Source organism: Lissotriton helveticus, chromosome 10 (genome assembly GCF_964261635.1).
Source record: "Lissotriton helveticus chromosome 10, aLisHel1.1, whole genome shotgun sequence".
NCBI lineage: Eukaryota > Metazoa > Chordata > Amphibia > Caudata > Salamandridae > Lissotriton > Lissotriton helveticus.
In genome coordinates, this window is record NC_136071.1 from 1,168,544,785 (window position 1) to 1,168,566,011 (window position 21,227).

General features: G+C 43.7%; 1 protein-coding gene across 1 annotated transcript in view; it reads right to left on the bottom strand.

Moving 5' to 3' along the window:
- Nucleotides 1–21,227, bottom strand: part of KCNH8 (potassium voltage-gated channel subfamily H member 8) — a 938,852-nt gene that overhangs the window by 86,559 nt on the left and 831,066 nt on the right. The window contains exon 12 of the mRNA XM_078662854.1: nt 11,679–11,717. Within this exon, the coding sequence (XP_078518980.1) occupies nt 11,679–11,717 (39 nt within the window). The remainder of the gene's footprint in view (nt 1–11,678; nt 11,718–21,227) is intronic.

Consider the following 21,227-nt stretch of genomic DNA (forward strand, 5'->3'; position numbering starts at 1 on the left):
AGGCAGAGGAAAACCAACATACCCCTTCGGGACCCGATTTACCTCCTTCTTCTTCTACTCTAGGAAAGCCTTGATATCCTAACGGAAATTCAGGCGTCAACGGTTGCTCACATTTGATACAACCCTTCAGAGATTGGCACTGACCTGGGGTATGCCTTATAATGTCATTGGGCATTCACAGTGTAGGTCTGTAGTACTTACTGAAAGGCTGTGTGCTCACGGTACTATACCTTAAGGCAAAATCTGCGCCACTGCACAGTTTCCCCATACTTAGACCTAGAAAGACTGGTCAGGTATCAATTTTGGGTTAAATAAGTAGAATGAGTGCCAATTCACCGTCAAGTTTATGATAACTGTTCTCTTATGGCACTTTGAGAATGGTAATTTCTGTGCTTAGCCATAATCAGGTTCCAGGCCTTTGTTCCCTCTACTGGGCCAAGTTACTCTGATGGTCAGTGGAAGGATGGAATGCCTCCCCAAACAATAGACCCATTAATAGGGCTTGGGCCAGTTTCTGGGAAAGGAAGGGGTGGGGACAAAATCTGCAGGTGTAAATTAATCAATGCAGCTGGCCTGGGCAAGCCTAAACCCACAGAAAAAAGAGGCAAGCCAGACCTCTTGGACAAAAGAAAGGAGGGGCTCCCCATTGAAGTTTTAGTGGGAAGGGATCAGGCAACTGTGTCACATTGGGGCCGAGCTCTCAGGAAAGATCTTTTCATAGACCACTTGAAGTCACCATGCTTAAATGTCCCAGAATGCTTTGTAGGAGGGTTGGGGCAGGGATAGAGTAATGATGTGGCACCCCAGGATTGGGCAGAAGAGCCAACCTTCCCAACCTTTCCACCTTCACTTAAAAGCCCCTGGTAAAGAGAGAAATACTTGAGAAGACATGGCTTGGCAGTTCGGGCTGGACTGTTCCCATGAGGTACAGGGTCCAACTGATTTGCATATGGCCATGTCTGAACTGGGGTGGCAGAGTGGGCTAAAGAACGGTGATGGATTAAACCCAGATCTTTTGACTGGGTGTGAGTATTTGATTGGTTCAGATGCTCCATCCATCACCACCCCCTTTTGTACCGCTCTACAACACACAACAGCTGCCACTACAGTAGTGCTTAATCTTTCATGCAAGATAAGACATGCGACACCCAAAGTAATGCCGCTGGCTCCCCCTAATGCTGAGATTGCTACATATCAAGGCTGAGTGGACTTGAGCCCACATCATGTCTCTTTCTTCCACCATCCTAGTCTCCTTGTCTCTTTCAGGTTATTTTTCATCCTTTCTTTTTCCCTTTTTTTAGTTTTGTTCCTCCTCCTTCTTGCTCCCTTTTCTCCCTCTCTCTCTTGTTCTTGGTCAAAGTCCAATCATGAAAAAAAGCCGTAGTCCTCAACAATGAATGCTGGTGCCCACCTACACCACCACCTGACACATATTGAACTCATCACACTACAATAGTTCATAAAACTGGCCACTTATTGATCCATACACATCAGCAACTTGCAGCTGGTGTACATATCTAGACACTTTCCAGCTCACCTGAACTCCCTGGTTATACCCCTCCTCTCAATGGCATTCCCTGTCCAGATCATCAAATAAGGAAAACTGCATTTGCTTTCTGTGTGCCCCAAAGGCAAATCTTGCACTCCATCAACTGCCTTGTCGCCATCTCTACGTTATTGAGATGTGTACGCATGCGTTACTGGACTTCATGAGCTATCGGCTTGCAGTCCGTGGCTCTTGATCTAGAATTGGGTGTCTGCCCTCCCGCTATTTCTTCTCCATGTGAAACATTTCTGCTTCACTCAGTTGTCACTCAACTCCCTAAATCATTTTTCTGCAGTATTTTGGTAATCAAAGAAAGATTTTTTTTGCATTATGTATGCCCTTGAGGTGTTCTAGATAAATTTGCATATATTTCTGCTGTGCTTTTTGTGATGTTTGCCTTTACAGGTTTACAGGTTAAAAGGTTTATGTATTTTTGGGACACATTTTATAATCAGGAACCATCAGCAGTTTGGAAAATTTATGCATGAGTTGACTGTTCTGTTTCCTTGCTGCAGTATCTTGTCAATAAATATGTTTTCTCACCAGGAGTGATTGTCTTTGTTAGGACCATACACACCCTTTTTAATTAAAAAAGGACAGTGTTGGTATTTCAATGGTTAGCAACAACCAGCTTTCCATAAATCTGATTGCATCTGGCATTTTACCCCCTCCAGAAAGCCCATCAGTCTGCTATTGAAGTGGAGAGACCCCTTCCGTCTCCTCCGCTTGATGTTTTCGGATTTGGTTTTTGCTTATTATTTCTGATATTTTTGATCTGAGAGTTTAAATTGTTGGGTCAATTTCTGAGTGATTTATTTCAGTGTTTCTCTAAGGAAGACCAGTGAATGGAACTCCAGGAGAGGTACAACCAAAGAGGTGACTAAATTCCCTTCCCGTGCATTACGTTCTACGGGGCAGCATTTGGTTATGGTGTCTCGGATAAAACGCTGCAGAGCGGGAGGCCGCACCTTCCGCTATCTGGCGGCAAAATTGCGGAACTCATTACCGCCCACATACGAGAACTGGACGACCTGTTGACCTTCAGGAAGGCAGTCAAAACTCACCTTTTTCCCTTAAAAAAATAATAAGTTCTTGCTGGAATCTGTCTTACTGGGCTCCACCGTAGTAGGCTGTTCTTCTAGCTGCTGTAAGCGCCGGGACGCCCCTTTGCTGCGGCAGCTGAGCGCTATATAAGTAGTTATAACATAACATAACATAACATAAATTGGTTCCTTTTCCTTCTGTTATGATGGGCCTCTTTTTCCCAAAATTTCCATTTCAGTCTGTGGTTGTTCACTCGTTGTTCGGCTGTTTTCTCACAAAGGAGCAGCAGTGCCGAATAAAAAACAAACAAAACTGGTTCTTTCTGACACTTAAGACAAACTTGTGACAGTGTACTGAGAAACCAACCTTGTTTCTCAGATCTCTTGGTAATGCCTCACCTTTTTCAGTACTGGTGGATTGTTTTGCGCGCGTCCACCTTGTTAGCACTGACACCTAGTGTAGCATTTGGGAGGCACTTCTAAATCAGTTGTGCTAAACATTGTCCATGTTGGCCTGGTGACTTGTTTACTGAGTCTTGATCTCAACCGGCTTCAAATCTGTTCAAGGTGGAGGATAGGACTGAGACACTTTCCTGGTGATATGTGCTCCACAGTCCAGTACACAGGTGTAATGAGCTTTCTTTAAAGGTTTCCCATCCATTATTTGGGGCCAACAAATGATGCTGAGGATTGCCCGTGAAGTGAATGGAGCTGCGTGTGGTTCTAAGTTGCATAATCCGCAGCTCGAAGTTGAAGAGACGCCAGCATAGCCTCATTGGGACAAGAATGACTGAATGACTGTGTGACGGAGCCTACCTAACCTTGGTTGTCCACTGCCTGTTGGCCTAAGGTGGTGCTATAAAAATACCATATACATATATGCAATATATATTGGCTGCTAATGTATAGACTGGAAAGAATAAAGTCAGTCTTAATAGAATCCAACTTCTTTCTAGATCTTTAGGACTAGTTCTACCAAACTGGTAGACCTGTCAGCCTTAGCCGGGTCTTTCACCCAAACATTTTGTCTTCTCTCCTCTTGTTTGGTGAAATTTGCTTTGAGTTATAGTTGTCTCTAGAACTCTTTACCACTGTTAACCAGGGCAAATGTGCTTGATATTGGCACATTTATTGTGCTTATAAGTCCCTAGGAATTGGTACAACATGTACCCAGGGCCTAAAAATAAAATGCTAATGGTGAGCCTGCAGCACTTATTGTCCCACCCATTTAAGTAGCGTTTCAAAACATGTCTCAGGCCTGCCGCTGCAGCCTGTGTACAGTTTTAAATTGTCTATTCGACCTGGCAAAATAAACCATCTTCCAGGACGAAAACTCACTTTTTAATACATATAAGTCACCCCTAAGGAAGGCCATAAACATCAATATCAAAAGCATTGAATTAGAAAAGAATGGACATATACTTTTAAGTTTTACATGTCCTGGTACGGAAAATCTTACAAATGTATTTTTCACTAATGCGAGTCTTACCTCTCCCATAGGATAACATTGGGTTACAGTGTTGCATTTAATAACAAATAATTTTGTTTAGGAACAGGTAGAAATGTCATATTTGGTGACCAAATTATTTTACTTTTAAATCTTCTTGAATGATAAAGTTGGATTTTAAGTCACAATTCTGAAAATGGTTTTTTAAGAAAGTTGGCATTTTCTTGCCTTATGCAAGAAGCTGGTAAACCAGGTAGTTTAACAGATGCAGGGTGCACAGCATAATTGTCGGGCCCATCGGCCCTGGGAGCTCCATATTTAAGTTCAAACCAAGTCCTCACTTTTTAACCAATCTTGTCCACTTTTTTAATCCACTTTTAAAATTAAAATTTAAACAAGTTGAGACGTAAATATTCATATGTATTATTCACATTCAGTTGTTTCCAAAATGTTGCAATCCACAGTGGTATATCCCTCAATATGTAATGTAATGTAATGTCTCGATTTTAACAACTTAACCCGATGCGTTTGCGAGATTAATCTCTTCTTCCGGGGTAACTGTAAAACATTCAAAGAAAACGTCCCATTATGATCAACATTATAAAAGCACGTCTACCCCGCATTGTAAACACACCATAAAACTTACTCTGAAAATAATACACATGTTGCTCCTAAAAACTTTCCAAAATTATTCATCTGTGCAAACCATGCGTAATATTATACTGCTCATTATTCACCTACAATTAAAATAACATGCTGCTTCATCAAATAAAAATATGACTTACTAAGTCTCCAGCGATCGAATAAAACAAGCCCATTACTTCACCGCCATCCTTCGCGTGCACGATCAGCCTCTGCACTAATCATGGTTTATGTATTCGTTGATGTTTTTATTGTTTCGGTTTTTAAAATATTAGTACATTGATTATGTTCTATGTTCACGATACCATATTTATTCTTGTGTATCTCAAATGTATTCATTTGTTTGAAGCAGGGTTATATTGTGAGTATTTCTTTTATTTTGGCTGTGGGCAGAGGGTCAGGGACGTTTATCGGGTCACGAGGCAAATTGTTTTAAGGTGTAACAGGTTGGAGAGAGGCTATCTTGCATGTGAAGGATGGCGGTGGAGTAATGTGCTCGCTTTATTTGATTGTCAGAAGTTACATTTTTATTTGATGGAGCAGCATGGGCAGTATAATATGAACCCCTTGTGTGCTCTGGACGGCCCCCCGGCCATCCTACGTCACGCTGGGCGTGTGCTCAGGACGGGCCGTCCGAACGCCGCCGATGCTTGAGCTTGGTGCAAATTCCTCGCCTATGCGGAAGAATTAATTAGTGGGCGGAGTTCGGTTTGCACAGATGGATTATTTTGGAACATTTTTAGCAGCAAAATGTGTATTATTTTCAGGGTAAGTTTTACGGTGTCTTTACAATGGCGGGGGAGACATGATTTTATAATGTTGATCATAAAGGGACGTTTTCTTTGAATGTTTTACAGTTACCACTGAAGGAGAGATTATTCTCGAAATGCATGGAAGATTTGAATATTCACGTCTCATGAAAATGAAATGAAATACCAGTATTTGTAAAGCGCACAGCTACCTCCGAAGTGGTGTTCCGGAGCTAGAGGCCCTTGGAAAGATTAGACAAGCTATTGCCCAGAGTCACATGGTGCTGACTAACCTGCCGCCAGCACCGGGGATCGAACCTTGAACCCCGTAGTCGGGATTCAGGCACCCTGCGCCACACCTCTTCCACAAATATTGTTTCAATTTGAATTTAAAAAGTGGATTAAAAAAGTGGACAAGATTGGTTAAGAAATGAGGACTTTGTTTACACTTAAATATGGAGCTACCAGGGCCGATGGGCCCGGCTGTTAGGCTGTGCACCCTGCATGTGTTAAAGAACCCGGTTTACCAGCTTCTTGCATAGTAATCATCGTGCACGGACAGAGCGCAAATCTGGAGTAGCACGCCACAAAATTCATCCTGAGAGCGTTGTTTCAGATTAAGATGAAAAATTGGGGTGTGAATTCTCTTTCCGAGTGAATCATTTTCTGGTCTTCACCATTTGGTGTCTGCAGCCTGGGTTCTGCGTCACATTAGTAGGTGTGGCTGGCAATTGGCCCTTGTGTATTCCTCCCAGACAGTAACAAAAAGAGGTTTTAGGTATTGGCATGATGGGCCATCCTGCCAGGATCTGAGCGATGGAGCTGTGCACAGCCCCACTTGCCTTCCAAAGGAGCTGCCTCAGCACACTCACAAGAACAAAAACTTCACTCTAACCTTTGTGACCCTTTGGACCATGGGCAGGGAGGTAGGAAATTCCAGAACCATTTGTGGGAGAAAACTCCAGGAGTTCCTTTAACTTCAAAGCTGGCACTAGGTATAATCATAATAATAATAATAATCCACATTTGTAAAGTGCGAATCATCACCCGTTAGGGTCTCTGGGCGCTGGGGGCCGTCGGAAACATTAAGCAAGCTATTGCCCAGAGTCACATGGTGCTGGGCTATTCTGCCGCCGTGATCCCCAGATTCCGGAGTCAGTCACCCTGGCCGCGGCACCACACCTCTCTAAAAGACCCCTCATCAGTTCACTCCTGAACCTGCACAGGACAATCAGAAGGCCTGTCCTGCACTTCGGAGGATTGCCCTGCTGCTTGAAGCCTGCCATTAACTTCAGAGGACTGCCCTGCTGCTTGAGGCCTGCTATTAACTTCAAAGGATTGCCCTGCTGCCTGAAGCCTGCCTTGAACCCTCAGAGGACTGCCCCACTGCTCGAGGACTGCCTTGCTGCTTTACCTCAGGACTACCAGAGTGACTCTAAGGGCTAGATGAATGGCCTCCTGTTTAGTGCTACAGGGACACATCAAGCTCCAACAACGTGGACCCTGCCTGAAGTGAGTCCTACCCTGCAAATGATGCCCACCCAGTCTTGGACCCTTGGAAGGGCCAAAGGTGCCCAAACAGCAAAACGTGGGACTTAGAATTTTTTCTGCCAAAAAGTGCCCTGAGAAGCGACAGAAAACCAGGACCTACCTGATCACCAATCCAACCAAGGTGCATCGCTTGTCAGCCTGACTTTGCGGTTGCTCCCACTACGTTCTTCTCCGCAGCAACACATGTGCTTCTGAGAAGCTGCTCCTCCTCAGAAGGGCATCTGACCTTGTAGAGCCCTCCATACAGCCTGCAACTTTGTCCCGTTGGAGATTTTTGACTTCCAAAAAAGAGACTTAGTCCAGCAGCTTCCGGGGGAGAACCTCTTCTCCTCGAACACCCCCGGCTGCCTTGCCCCTCTGAACTTTACCTTCTGAGTCATTCCTTCTGAACATTTATTTTAAGGTTGAAGGTAAGCGGAGGCTGGGCCCAGTCCACTTCATGTATCTGAACTGTGCTCTACAGTAGTCGGCCATAACTTTCCACTTTGCTTCTGTCTCATGCGAGTAGATTTACGCGATTGGAGTTTTGATCTTTCAGGTGATAGTTTTAACCAAACAAATCTTAACTCCAGTTCTAATGATTGGATTTTTGTCATTTTAATGTCCAATAATTTATTAAATTCTACTCTATTTTTCTAAATTGGTGTGGTATTTTTCTTGTATTGTGTTCTCACTTTATTACTTGTTAAGTACTGCATACATACTTTACACATTGCCGCTAAGTTAAGCCTGACTTCTTCTGTGCCGTGGTACCAGAGGGTGAAGCACACATTAATTCAGTGACTTTTGTGATCCACCCTGACTATCCACCCTGACTAGGTTTGTAGCTTCTCCTTGAGAAGTGCTCACACCCCACAACCTAAAAGCCCAATTTCTAACACAAAGCAAGTCATTTTTGTGCATATTTATTTTTGCCTGCCTTACCTCTGTTTTTCATGAACATTATAGTGTCTCAGCCCACATCTTTTATTTCTGCTGCGGGGCGGGGCCTGAGGATCAGTCAATGCTTAGGACTCATTGCCTTTGCCTCTCTATAGCCTCCACTAGGGATTCCCTATGTTTCAGATCCTTCTTGGCTCCTTCTCAAACAACCGTCCTTGACACACTCATGATTAATACGTTGCTGTTAGAATCCAATCTTCACCACATCTAAAAACTATTCATTTGCTAATTTCTTTCATTTCTCCTCCACCCTCCCTTCCTGACCACAGACTGGAGGTTCATTTTGACAGCATAATTTGATTCTCCTCTTCCATGACTTTGAAAGGTTACTTTTTTAACAAACCAACATTTGATATTTCAAAACAAACCAGTGCCTCCTCTTGCTGCCAAGACCCTAATTCAGCCACTAATCCACCCAAACTGTAATAAAAGTCTTTAACCCCTTCCACGCGAGGCTAATTCCCCCGCGGTGCGGGGGGGGGAGCGGCCTCGCACGGCGCCGCGGTACTCATGACGAGTCCATCTCGTCATGATGCACAGTGGAGCTGTGCTCATGACGAGCTGGACTTGTCATGACTCCGCCCACTCCTTTAGAACGCCCGCACAGGCAGGGAATTCGCTGCACGTGGGAGGCACCGCAGCAGCATGACGAGTCCAGCTCGTCATGAGCACACGTCCACCGTGCAGCATGACGAGCTGGACTCGTCATGAGCACGGAAAGGGTTAACCTTTATTTACTGAAGACACTTTACCGGTTCTGACCTCCCACGCTTCCCATTCACCCTTCTTTTTCAAGGGTGAAGAAGGAAGACCATGGTCTACAAAATCTCCCTCATAAAATCCTCATTCTAATATGTATTTCCATTCATAGCCTGGCCTCTACCTTGTGTGGATCACCTCCCTGTGCATCCCTAGTGCACCCATCACAAGCAAACAAAACAGTGTCTTATCAGCCTAGAAACCACCCAACCATCTTCACAACCTAGTCATTCTTATCATTCCACATCTTACACAGGCATCTGAACTCTGACAAGAGCTGCTTGTTCTAAAGTACCTACCAATTCAGAGTATACCCCCTTCAGCCCTTCAGGTGTTTCTTCACTACAACCGCAAACAGTACTTTACCAGCCTCACACCCACACCACCCAGTGGTCCCTCTCATTTCACACAGTGATGTCCTTTGACTAGAATGTCCCACTTCACCTGAAATCCATACCCTTCTGGAGCATCTTCAAAGTGTCCCTTCAAACACCAAATCCTCCTGCTCAAAGGTTTTTTCCAAACAAATATCACCTGGATGACACACATCTTGAAGCATCTAAGGATTACCGTGTAACTGATGTATCTTGTGCGTTGCTTCAGCATCCAACCTTCTCACATTCTGATTTTTTTACTGCGCGGGAAAAGTAATTTGTGTGATATCCACCAAATAAGTAAGTACCAAGTATTAGGAATCAGTAGTTAATTTGGGCCGGGGGGTTCTGGTGCTCGGAACCGGCATTTTAATGTCAACACCGGTGTTTGTGACAGTCTGTCACAAGGTGGAGCTGTCTGGCTAATTTGGAGATCACCATACAACAGATAATTACTAATTGAATATACATTCAATCAATCAATCATAGCATTTGTAAAGCGCACTACATACCCGTGAGGGTCTCAAGGCGCTGAGGGGAGAGGGTGCTGCTACTGTTCGAAGAGCCAGGTCTTGAGGAGTCTCCTGAAGGTTAGAAGGTCTTCGGTCTGCCGTAGGCGGATGGGGAGGGTGTTCCACATCTTGGCGGCGAGGTGGGAGAATGATCTGCTCATTAACAATTATTATTACTACTACCTGAAGCCCAATTCATTCTTATAGCTTTTAAGGCCTGGAATAGTCATAACTGTCACAGAGTGTGATTGTTAGTAGTTGTAATGTTACTATCAGTGGCAGCATGGCAGGCGCTATGAGTAGTGCACACTGCGGTGGCCTCCGACGAGAGCCCTGGCAGTTATTTGTTTTACAAATTGAGCACGGTTAGGAACATATATTCGCTGATGAGGCACAACCATTTCTATGGTACACTCAGAGCATTTAAGGCTGTAGATGTACAGTAAGCCTGGCAGCCCCAATTAGTTTGGGCAAATCTGGCTTTCTGAGGATTAACTCATCTGTCGTACAAACAGGATTGACTTCATGCAGTGGCGTGAGGAGTGAAATGCAGCCGCGCTTACACATACGTAAAATAAAATAGACCTTTTGCATTAGGTTCTGCAGTAAAAAAGAGACACGACCACCATCACACTTAGCTCTGAAAACTGCTATATATATTTAGATTTCCAATGCCCCTGTCAATTGATCAGATACGTATTAAACATATTGCGCATTCTGTACGGAAGTATCAACCAAATCTCATCGTCGTGTCTTGGAGGGGGGATTGAATTCTAGGTTCTTAGTGGGGAAGGGATGTCTGGCCAATAATGTTGAATATTTGTCTGCTTCCTCTTGGTCCAGAGAGGTGGGGGCCTTCCACACTAAGACTTAAAAACACCATTGGCGGCCATTTTGTGATAGTCTCCTTGTGATCAATTACGTGAGACTGTGGGACAAGGAGGTTTCTGTTTCTGTGGTGGTGCGCTCGAAGGATGTATCGCGGGTTTATTTCAGGGCGAGTTGCGGCGGTCAGAAGAGTTTTGAGTGACACACATTTTTTCAATACTAGCTTAACAAATGGTTGCAATGAAGATAAAAAGCTGTCGGAAATGTGCAATCTGATGTCACGTGTTGGGGTAAAAACCACAAATGGTGCATAGATTTTCCTGGTGCATACTTGATATCTAACATAAGAATATTCCGAAGATGCTGGATATTTCTACTCTTTCAGATACTGCTGAGTTGCTGTGTGTTCCTCACCTCTTCTAGGTGCTCAACACATCATTCTGTCTTTTAGAACATATGCATGGAACTCTTCCTTTTTAACACATGTTTCGAAGAGGTGACCGGTTATACTTGTTTGTGGAAGCGAGTGTGGGCTGTGGTAAACTATGTGATAAAATATGTAAGTCAATCTAGAGGTGTGTTCCAGTAAACAAAGAAGAACAGAATCTGGAACTAAAGTCCACATCTTATCTACTTTTGGAAAATCAAGCAAATTCGTTTTTCCTTTTTTGTTGTTCACTTGAAAGGGAGTGGAAAAACAGATGGTGCCTCCTTTAATACCTTATGAATTGTTAAAATCTGTCTGTCCATTACATTTGACCAATAATTCTGTCAATAAAACTGACCCTCTTCAAAAGAAAAATCATTCAAATGCTCCCCCCCTTAGGTTGGAATTGATAGTTTGCCAGGTATTTAAAAAACAGTATAAATTTAGCATCACACTAGAGGTGTGCAAAATTGTGGGACTTTGCTTTAAGGAATTTCATGAAATTATATGTAAAACTTTGCAAATTTCTAAAAGTTGCAGTTTTTTATTTTTATTTGGGGAGAAAAAACCCTGCACATCTACTTTTGCATATTCTTTTCCAGAAACAATAGTTAATCATTCTTTGGAGCTTGTTCACTTATTTAGCTCAAAAGAAATCATGCAAATTGGCTTTTTGCAGGAGAATTTCCATGCAAAATTGGGAGAATTCCACCAGAGGTGCTAATTGAAAAGCTTTAGGAATTTTGCAATTTGATAAAAAAAACGAATTTTGCCAAATTAAATTGATAAGTTATAATATTGCACACCTCTAAATTGCACACTCCCATCTCCAGATTAACAAAGAGTGTCATACTGTACCTGACACAGAGTAGACTTGCTGGATAATTTTGCCATTCTCTGCAAAAAGAACAAAGAAAATAAAACATAATTCATGCACTAAATATATATAAATATATATATAAAAAATCTAATCTACATCTTCTGCAGTCCCCACAGCAAGCACATGAATTACATGTAATGCTAAAAGTATGTTATGGTTGCTAATATTCAGCTATTATGAGCAGTTATAACATCACTGCTATGGTTTCAATTCCCACCATCCCACAATTTCCCGGGGCATAGTACAACCCACGTATGTGCTCAAAGTTCGGACCATAATATGAGAGCGGTCAGAGAATAAACAGCATGGGGTTCAGAAGACGATGAGTAAAGACCAAATGTTCATGGAGATTTTGAACATGAAGAGAAAGCAAAGGATTACATTTCTCCACCGTGAACAGAGAATCAGCAGAAGAGAATGCTCCAAACTTAGAGGTTGGAGTTTACAGAAAAAGATGAAACTTCTTGTGATGTAGGGTGACACAGAAAGCAAGAAGAAAATTGGCAAGAGTGTATGTCATATTGGCAGGAAAAGGTATCAAGATGGGTGAACTTGAAGAGCTGCACTTAATGAAAAATATCGACTTGATCATCTCTTGGCGTTGAGTGCAACGATCATGTCGAAAGGAGAAGAGCGTCTGAGGCAGGCATAAGGCTGATGATCCTGGATTGGGGAAAGCCCATGCGATGGGAATGGCCATGATTGCAAAGATCAGAGGTAGAAGGAATGTCGCAGTGTACCAAGCAGGTAGAATGGATGAAGCGAAGCGTGATCAATGCTACAAGATCTTGAAACAGATGGAGAGTTCGGCGGGGATGCAAGACGGTTCGTGTTCTACAGACCCATGTTGCCCAGAAGAATCAGCTTGAAGGAACAGGGATGAACATCTGAATTGTATCATGCTGTGCAATCCAACCAAGTTGAAAAATAGAAAGAGCAAATGCTGCAAAGGGCTGGGCCAATGAAAATCTACCCTAGCTGTGTTCGTTCCAGATTACGGGGCAGTTAGATGGTAGACTCATAGGACGATGGTCACTGAGGAATCTGTAAGCCGGCCTTGAACTAACAGAGAGCTCTAGGAACCAATACAGGAAAGAAATTCATGCAATCTGCTGCAACAATGTACCTGCATCTGAAAGAAAATGACACAGAGCACTAAAGGTTCAGTCGGTCATCTTGCGTGGAATTGCCAAGGTAAAGTGGAAAAGATTAAAGGGGAAGGCTCAGTCCCTTATGGCTGCTCAGCTTCAGACACAGATGGAGCAAACCAATATCTTGAACAACCTTGTGGTAATACATCATATATATGTTCCATGTGTCCTGTGTTTAAGGGGCTCAAATCTGCAGTGGGCTGTAGACTACACTATACTGCATTTGGAGGGAGCACGGAGTGTTGACACGGAAAGATTCTACACACCCATGATAACGAGTAAACAGATATGCAACCTTTGTACTAAATTTTGCAGATTTGGTAACTGATACATACATAGATACTATGACACCTAAACTGCAAAGTTGTTTGTTTATCAAAAACAAGTCACAAACCAAGGGTTAAATCAAAATATAAATAGATAATGTGTGTATGCTTTCAGTTTCATGTAAATGCTTGTATTTTTGTTCACAATGTGTTTGATTTCAGACACCTAGACAGTGTACATGGGTTTGGCTGAATATGTCTTTCTACTTCTACTTAGAAAAACAAGCATTGGCAAAGTCAGTCGGTATAATGTTTAAGAGGTAGCACAAGAAAACAAAGGCTGTTTGAACTTTAAAGTGTTAGGTGAACATGAACAACATGTCACTCAAATATAGGCCTTAATTGCGATGGTGGTTGGTCGGACCTCCGACCGCTATTGCAATGGGCAGGAGACCGTCCGACAATGAGACGGCGGTTCCACGTGCCCTAATACAATGAAACCGCCAGCATGACGGTCGGAAAGTGCTTTTTTCTACTGCGACGTGTGCTGTGGCCCAGGAAAAGGTCCACAGTACAAGCCACAATAGAAAAAAGCACTTTATACACATCCATGCACCGTGTGGCAAGCACCATGTGATGCCTGGCACACTCAGCAGTTTCCCATGGGTGACATGCTTGGGAAGCCATGAAAAGGCAGCCGGAAAGGGACATCCTAATCCCTATGGTGGTGCCTGCGCAGAGATAGTATTCCGACCGCCACCCCAACGGGATCTTGGATCCTGTCGGAGGCAGCGGTCTTTTCCCCAACCTCTGTGCTCGAAAGCAAGCGTTAAAATGTGGTGGTGGACCGATGGCCTCTCTGTCGGGCGGACCGCCACCGACAGTCTGTCAGTGGTGGTCTGTCCAACATCAAAATGAGGCCCACAGTTTGAGCATTGAAGATTCCAAATAACCTTTTGATAAAGAAGTAATGTGATAGGGTTTTTTAAGGCAGCGGACCAAGCCCAGCACAGAGGTTGCCAGTGCACCATGCCCCTGCCTTGGTTTGATGCTTGCCTTGATGCTGTTAGCCGAGAGGTTCTTAACCTCTTCGATGCTCATGACGGCTCCCGGCCGTCATGAGTCACGGTGGGCATGTGCTGATGACGGCCGGAAGCCGTCATGACCACGCCCGCGATTGGAATGTTCAGCACTGCGGCGGAATTCGCGCCGCAGTGATGAGGCTAAATCATTTGGCAGAATGGTAAGTGCTGACCACCAGTGTGTAGTTAAGTTTGCACCAGTAGATCTGACCACAGCATAAGCGCTATATAAATGCAATTACAATACAATACAATAATTAGCACATAGAGGTACAGTTTATGCTTCAGTTTGGAAACCGAAACTGGATTATAAGGAAGGTCGGATAGCAAAGGAACCTTCATCACAGCTCTGAATTTATTTCATTGTGATAGAAACAAAAAGCAGGAATATAATATAAACACTTTCATTCTACCAGGACTATAAAGAACCCTCCCTTGGTATCCGACCAAGTGAAGTAACATCTGGATGGGAGGGAAGCCCTCATTAAAGTCCTGATTTCAAATTCAGTCTGAAATAATGTTTGAATGACAAGGGAATCTTCATTCCATATAGACAGAAATAAACATAGCACTTTAATGTAGGTTTCTTTCCATGAAGCTGAAAGAAATATATTTTTAAAAAAGAACAAGAAATACTTAGAAATATATTTAAAACAAGCATTTACAATGCAATGGTTTCGCCTTTGGAAAAGTTAGAGCTATTGGCATTGTAAATGACAAATTTTTTATTTATGTGTTGGTTTTGAAAACAGATAAATAAATGGCATTGTCATTTACATTGCCAATAGCCTCCGCAGTCACTAACAATGCAGCAGGCACACCTGACACGGACAGGCAAGCAATGGAAGAATCAATGGGACACAGCGTGCTCTCGCACAAACTTCCATTCCGTATGACGCATGACACCTTTTCCATGTCCCAAAGGATTTTGCTCGGATACCATTAGCACCACATTGGGAGGCATGCTCAGCCACGTCCGAACGATGTCCGAAACAAATAAGAGGGTGAGACTAGAAATGGACTGCCTGTGGAGAAACGGAGATAATGCTTGACAGGTAGCTGGCTCCAACGTTGGCGTGTGCAGAGGACGTAGTTGCATGTCAGGCCTTCCTGACATAGGAGTGGATCTTCAACAGCCTCACCAGCCAGCTAAGCAGATACTGTGATTGGTGTCAGGCATGTCTCAGTGTTGCATAAACAGCCCCTCTCTGCCATCTCTTCAGACTGGGCCCGCCTCCCTCTAATGATGAAACCCCCCTCCCTCATCCCCCTTTCGAAGGAGCCACAGTGAGTCTGCAAGCCTGCCAACCCCACCCCCCTCTAAAGAAAGTAAAAAACAAAAAAGACATTTTTTCATTAAATTACATTCTGCTAGTGATCTGACCTTGATTTGAGGAGGGCTTGTAGATTTTTTTCCCAGTTTATGACAGCACTAGACAGTCCAGTTGCTAATTATGCACTTTAAAGTGGGCAGACGTTCCCTCAAAAGGGTTGGGCTCAGTACCCTGCTCAAGAGATTATGCAGATCACTATACTGCAGAATGGCAGTGCTTTCTTCTTTTCAAAAGGTGTTAGGTGGCTTACAGAAACGTAAGTATATCCTACTTTCAACATGACAGCTCTATATGAAACTACAGTGTGCAAGAAAAAGACTGCAGCCTGCTGTCGATTATACCTATTTGACAATAAATATCGACGGCACTGATTAACGCCGACCGGTTTAATCCAAACAACCACTTTCTGACTCATTTTCAAGACCTCTCCAAGACACAACTGGTCTTCAAATGTAATCTAAATAAGTCGAGTTTTTCTTTACACCAACGCAGTAGTCAATAACTAGCTATTCCAACTTTCCATCCGTCCCCCTCCCCGCCCCCGGTTCCCACCTAAGCGCTTTGAAGCGAACGTATGCTGGCACAAACCCCTATACAAAATGATCAACATAGCATCCAATAAGCAAGGAAGGTGCATTCATCGTCATTTACCCCGTCAAACGGGAGCTTCTCGAATAAATGCGCCCCTGTCCACTCCACAGAATAAGAGCAACAACGGAATACTTAATGTGCGTTTCGGTGCTCGAGATGGCAGTGCTTCCTATGACTACGTCACCATTTTCACATGCAGACCGGTAGCCATTCAACATATAAATTATTCATGTATTTACAGAATAGGAGAGGGAGGATTCATCTTACGTGCAAAAAGCATTAAAAATACAACTACCGTTTGCCCAAAGGCACCGTATAACAACACAACAAAGTCTGTTGTATGGAAAACCCTTACCAACAACAATAAAAATGCATTAAAACATTTATCCCGAGTGCTTATTTCTCCTAGCGATTCAGTTTTTAAAACGCACCGCTAGTCATGATCATACTTTGCTGGGCCTCTGAAACATGCATGCATCGTTAATTAAAAGGAATTGGGCATAAAGTGATGACAGTTCATGGTTATCCAGTAAAGGATGTCACTCGGGAGAGGAGTTTCATCTGTAACAGAAGCGGATGGATATTTTTTTCATTGTTGGCAGAAGGGGTAAATAATATTAAAGGAGAGAAAATAAAAAAAGAATAAAACTGCCCATTAAACAATAACAATGAGAATAAAATGAAACTTTTCAACCCCACCCCCCTTCTTTGTTTGTGAAAAGGACCCTCATTTAGTGTCCGTGCCTTGAGTGGGGTGAGAAGAGCCGGGACCAGACACCCTCAGGACAATAGCGCCGGGAGACGCATTCACCTCTCACCGGTGCCGCTGCGGCTGCTGCTGGGCCCGGGGAGGATGGGCCGCCGTTTGACAGTCGCGATGCTAACGGTGCCGCCCAGCCCTCGCTGGCTCTGAGGCAGCGCTATACGGACTGAGGTTTCCAGGGATGGCAGCTCCGGCAGCAGCAGGCGGGGGAGGAAACCGGAAAGGAAGCAGCAGCTGCGGCAGAGGGTGCGCACTGCTCAGCGAGTCCTCGGCATGGCGGCCATTTTAAGACTGGCGGAGAGTCTGGGAACAGCTGCTGCCCGCTGCCTGGGCCTTCGGCTGTATATAGTCCGTGGAAGTGCGGGGGTAGGGACGAGGTTGGCAGCACGCCCTCGTACTCAGATTTACCAAAGAGGCATGGATCGCATCTATGGACTGCTCTTCCTTACAACCGCTGCCCAATGGGTTCCCAGTGCGTCTAATGAATTTAAAACTCTTAAAATTACAAGGAAACTTTGTTTTAATTGTCACAGTGTTTGAAATGGAAAACAAGTCAGGTCCCGGGCCGGCCTGCCAATCACAGCGCGGCCCGGGGAATGACGTCACGGGGGTGTCCCGGGCCGGCAGCCAATGACAGCGTGGCCCAGGACAAAGGGGCGGGGCTTAAATAAAGACCGAGAAACGCCCCCGAATCGCGTTTTCACGAGAAAGCGTGATTGACAGCCTCTGTCTCCCAATGGCTAGCCTCCATTTATGGAGCTAGCCAATGGGAGACAGAGGCGGAACCAAAGCCCATATGTAGGGTCATGAGATTTCGCCGTGGGCGAAGCAACTGCTTCGCAGTTGCAACGCCCAGGGCGAAACCTAAAAAAGAACAAGAAATACTCAACCACAGAAGGAGTGAAGCAAAGTTGTCTTGAGTTTATAGTAAAAAAATAAATATATATCGCCCAAGTGACAGTGAAAAGAAGCAGCTGGGAGCTATGAAACCAAAGCTGCTCGCTCTCAAGGCCTCTGTAGTTCCATCTTGGGGTTATACCCGCTTGGTGTGCAGGAAGAAAAACAATTAGTCCTGGCTAAGATTCAGCTTACACTGGAGACTGGAAAATACATTTACCCTGCCTCTGCTCGCTGTGCTACAATGGAAACATGATTTATGTTTAGAATTCATAATTACTACAAATATTAAATATAACAAAAAGTTAGATGTTCGTATTAGTTTTGAGATGTAGAACAGTCCCTCATGCATTATAAAAATAATTTACAGACATCCTGCGAGTGACCTACTTACAGAGGCAGACCCCTGGCAGCTGAGTGTGAGGGCGCACCTGAACACAAGTCCTTACCTGCGGATAATAGCTCATTTGCATTACCCTGCTGCTGCCACTGCTCATTAGTTTCACTGCCCACGCTAAGCATATGAGTTTGTACCCCCATAGAGCGTGGAAGAACCTGAGTCAGTCAGGGGCATATGTATCATCCGTTTTTTTAGTCGCAAACGCTGCGATTCACAAAAAAGCAGAGTTTGCGACAAAAAAAACCCGAAAAATGCGATGTATGATTGAAATCGCATCGCAAAATTAAGGAATCGCAAAATTTGCGATTCCTTAATTTTACGTCAGCATTTAAGGAATCGCAAATTGCGATTCCTTAAATGCTATGTATGAAGCACCCAAGTTGTGCGATTTCTAATTAAGAAATTGCAAATTACCACCAACTTGAAGTTGGTGGTAATTTGCGATTTCTTTCACAAATGCACTTTTTGCCATTTGTGAAGGTGCCATATGACACACATACATGCCCTTAGGGCATGTATGTGCGCCATATGTGCACACATGTAAATTTCAGGGGTGCATCAGGGTGTCCTTATGACACCCTTGCAACCTTGAAATTTTTCTCAATTTGCGATATTCAAATTGAGAATCGCAAATTGAGAATAACTTTCCATTCATTCCTATGGGCCTCCTGGCCCATAGAAATGAATGAGAAAGTATTCCTTAATTGCAATTTTGCAATTTGCGAATCACAATTAAGGAAAAGTAAGAAATCGCCAAAAAATTGCGATTTTGTTTTTACATACATCCCATTTTGCAATTCTCAAATAGCGATTCTTAAAAAGTCGCTATTTGAGAATCGCAAACACGGATGTTGATACATCTGCCCCTCAGTGCTTTATGGGTACAGTACATTTGCTAAGGCAACCAGTGCATGTTCTACCACGTAATTGTGACAATAAAAAGATGGAGCCAAGTTTCTTCATTTGTTATTCTTATCCCAGTTTATACTCATAAATGCATCCAAGCTACCACGCACAGCTGAAACAAATAAGTTACAACTTTTTTTGCTTACTACTCACAGCAACATCCACCTAGATAATTATGCCATTGGAGTGTAACAGTCATGTAAGTATGTTATTGTGATGAAATTGCCAATGACCGTATTCAATAACGAAAATGTCTGATTATTCCAACAGAAACACAAAGTGAAGACTGCAAAAACGCATTTTTTTAAGAAGGCAAAAGGATAAGGAAAGGTGGAAAGAAATTGTGTCACAGCAGTCTGTTGTCTGTTTCTACTGTGACCGGAGTAGGAAGAAGAAACAAGAGAGAAACAAAGAAAAGGAGAAAGAATAAGGGGGCATATTACCAAGCCTGGCGATATTAGATTATCTAAGGAAATCAAAGGGGGGAGTGAAGAGGTGATTCCGGTGGGCACCGAGGTGGGCACGTCCTCCTCTTGTCAGGGTTTTAGGTTAATCAGAAAGGGCCACCTCACAATGGGTGGATGTGTATCCAGATGTCATTGGAATACAACATCTTTGTTAAAATACCCCTCACACACCAAAAGGGCCCTTGGTGTCATGCTTCATCATCGGGGTCTTCCCGTCCCGCTGCGGGGCGGGGCAGTGCTGCGACAAGCGGATACGCTGGAGCACCTTTTAGATGGAGGTGCTATGTGTTGGGAGTGAGTGTCAGTGGGGTCAGGGGTGATATATGGTGTGAGTTAAAAAATACCTGGCCTAGTGGAAAAAAGAATTTTATTAAACACTGGCTGGTATTATTAAAAGGAAAAAGTGAAACGGAGAGATAGAGCAGGTTAATGGGCTCTCTCTCCTAAGTGGGTCAACATGTTTCGAGGCACGGGGCCTCTTCGTCAGGACCTAGGGGAGATCCCCCTGTCACTCACTAATGTATTCTCCACATAGGTAGAAAAAAAGTGTATGTACAAAAAAGTGAAAAAAGAACTATGTGAGTAACTACCAATTAATAATTACAGCACATATATGCTACCACACTAATAATGTAGTATGCTTATCAATAGGGGGATCAATGCCTCATGAGCCAGCATAAGACTGAAGGGTATGGTGGGGTGTCAGTGTGCCCCTAGCACGATTGTGCTTCCTCCTTCGTCCGCGGCTTCCGTGGATATTAGATTATCGCCACTTTAGTGGTCGTTTTCGACCGCTAAGCGGCGATAATTATATCGCCCTATTAGCAAGCTGTCGCTAACAGCAGTTAGTGACAGCTTGTAGGCGATAGTGAGCGGTTTGGGCCCGCTTTGCATGTCAGCGATATTTATCGCTAATGACATGCAAAGTGGGCGTACCCAACCTGTTAGCAACTGAAAGCAGTCGCTAATGTCGCTATCGCCTATTAGCAAGGCAGGTGTAGCGATGGGAATATTCGTGCTAAGCGCGAATATCTCCAAAACCTAACGCCTGCTCAGACCACTTCTTAACCATTATATCCAATGGGAGGTGGATATTCTTTAAGTCCCCATTAGCGATAATGCGTGAATATTACTGGATTACCAGCGATATTCACGCATTTCGCCGCTAACGGCGGATATTTTATCGCTTTAGAGATAAACGTTGTTAATAGCAAGTTATCTCTGCGATAATATCCGACGATGCTTGGCGATAATAAAATACTCGCTAAGCCCATTTAGCGATAAATATCGCTAGTTGTTGGTAATATGCCCCAACATTTTTCAACAGACTCAACTTGTACATCGTGATAATGGCACCATAAGCACAGATTCTCTCACAAAGAAGCAATTGAATTATTAAAGTAGTTCACACGTGTTGGCACCAAAAACGAAACATTGATTTGCTGGTTCTGAAATTGGAGCAATGCAATACGTAGCAGTCTAGTTCCCATAGCAACACTCTCATTCCTCCAAGAATGTGCTACAACTCTTTAGCTCTCGCATCCTCTTTTTGGATCTTAGAATGTCTTTATTCAGTGTTTTGCTTCTTTTGAGACTTTCCAACAGAGGGTTTTTTCAGAAAAGAGCAGCAGTCATAGTTAATGGCAATATAAGGTGTACATCTATGCTCT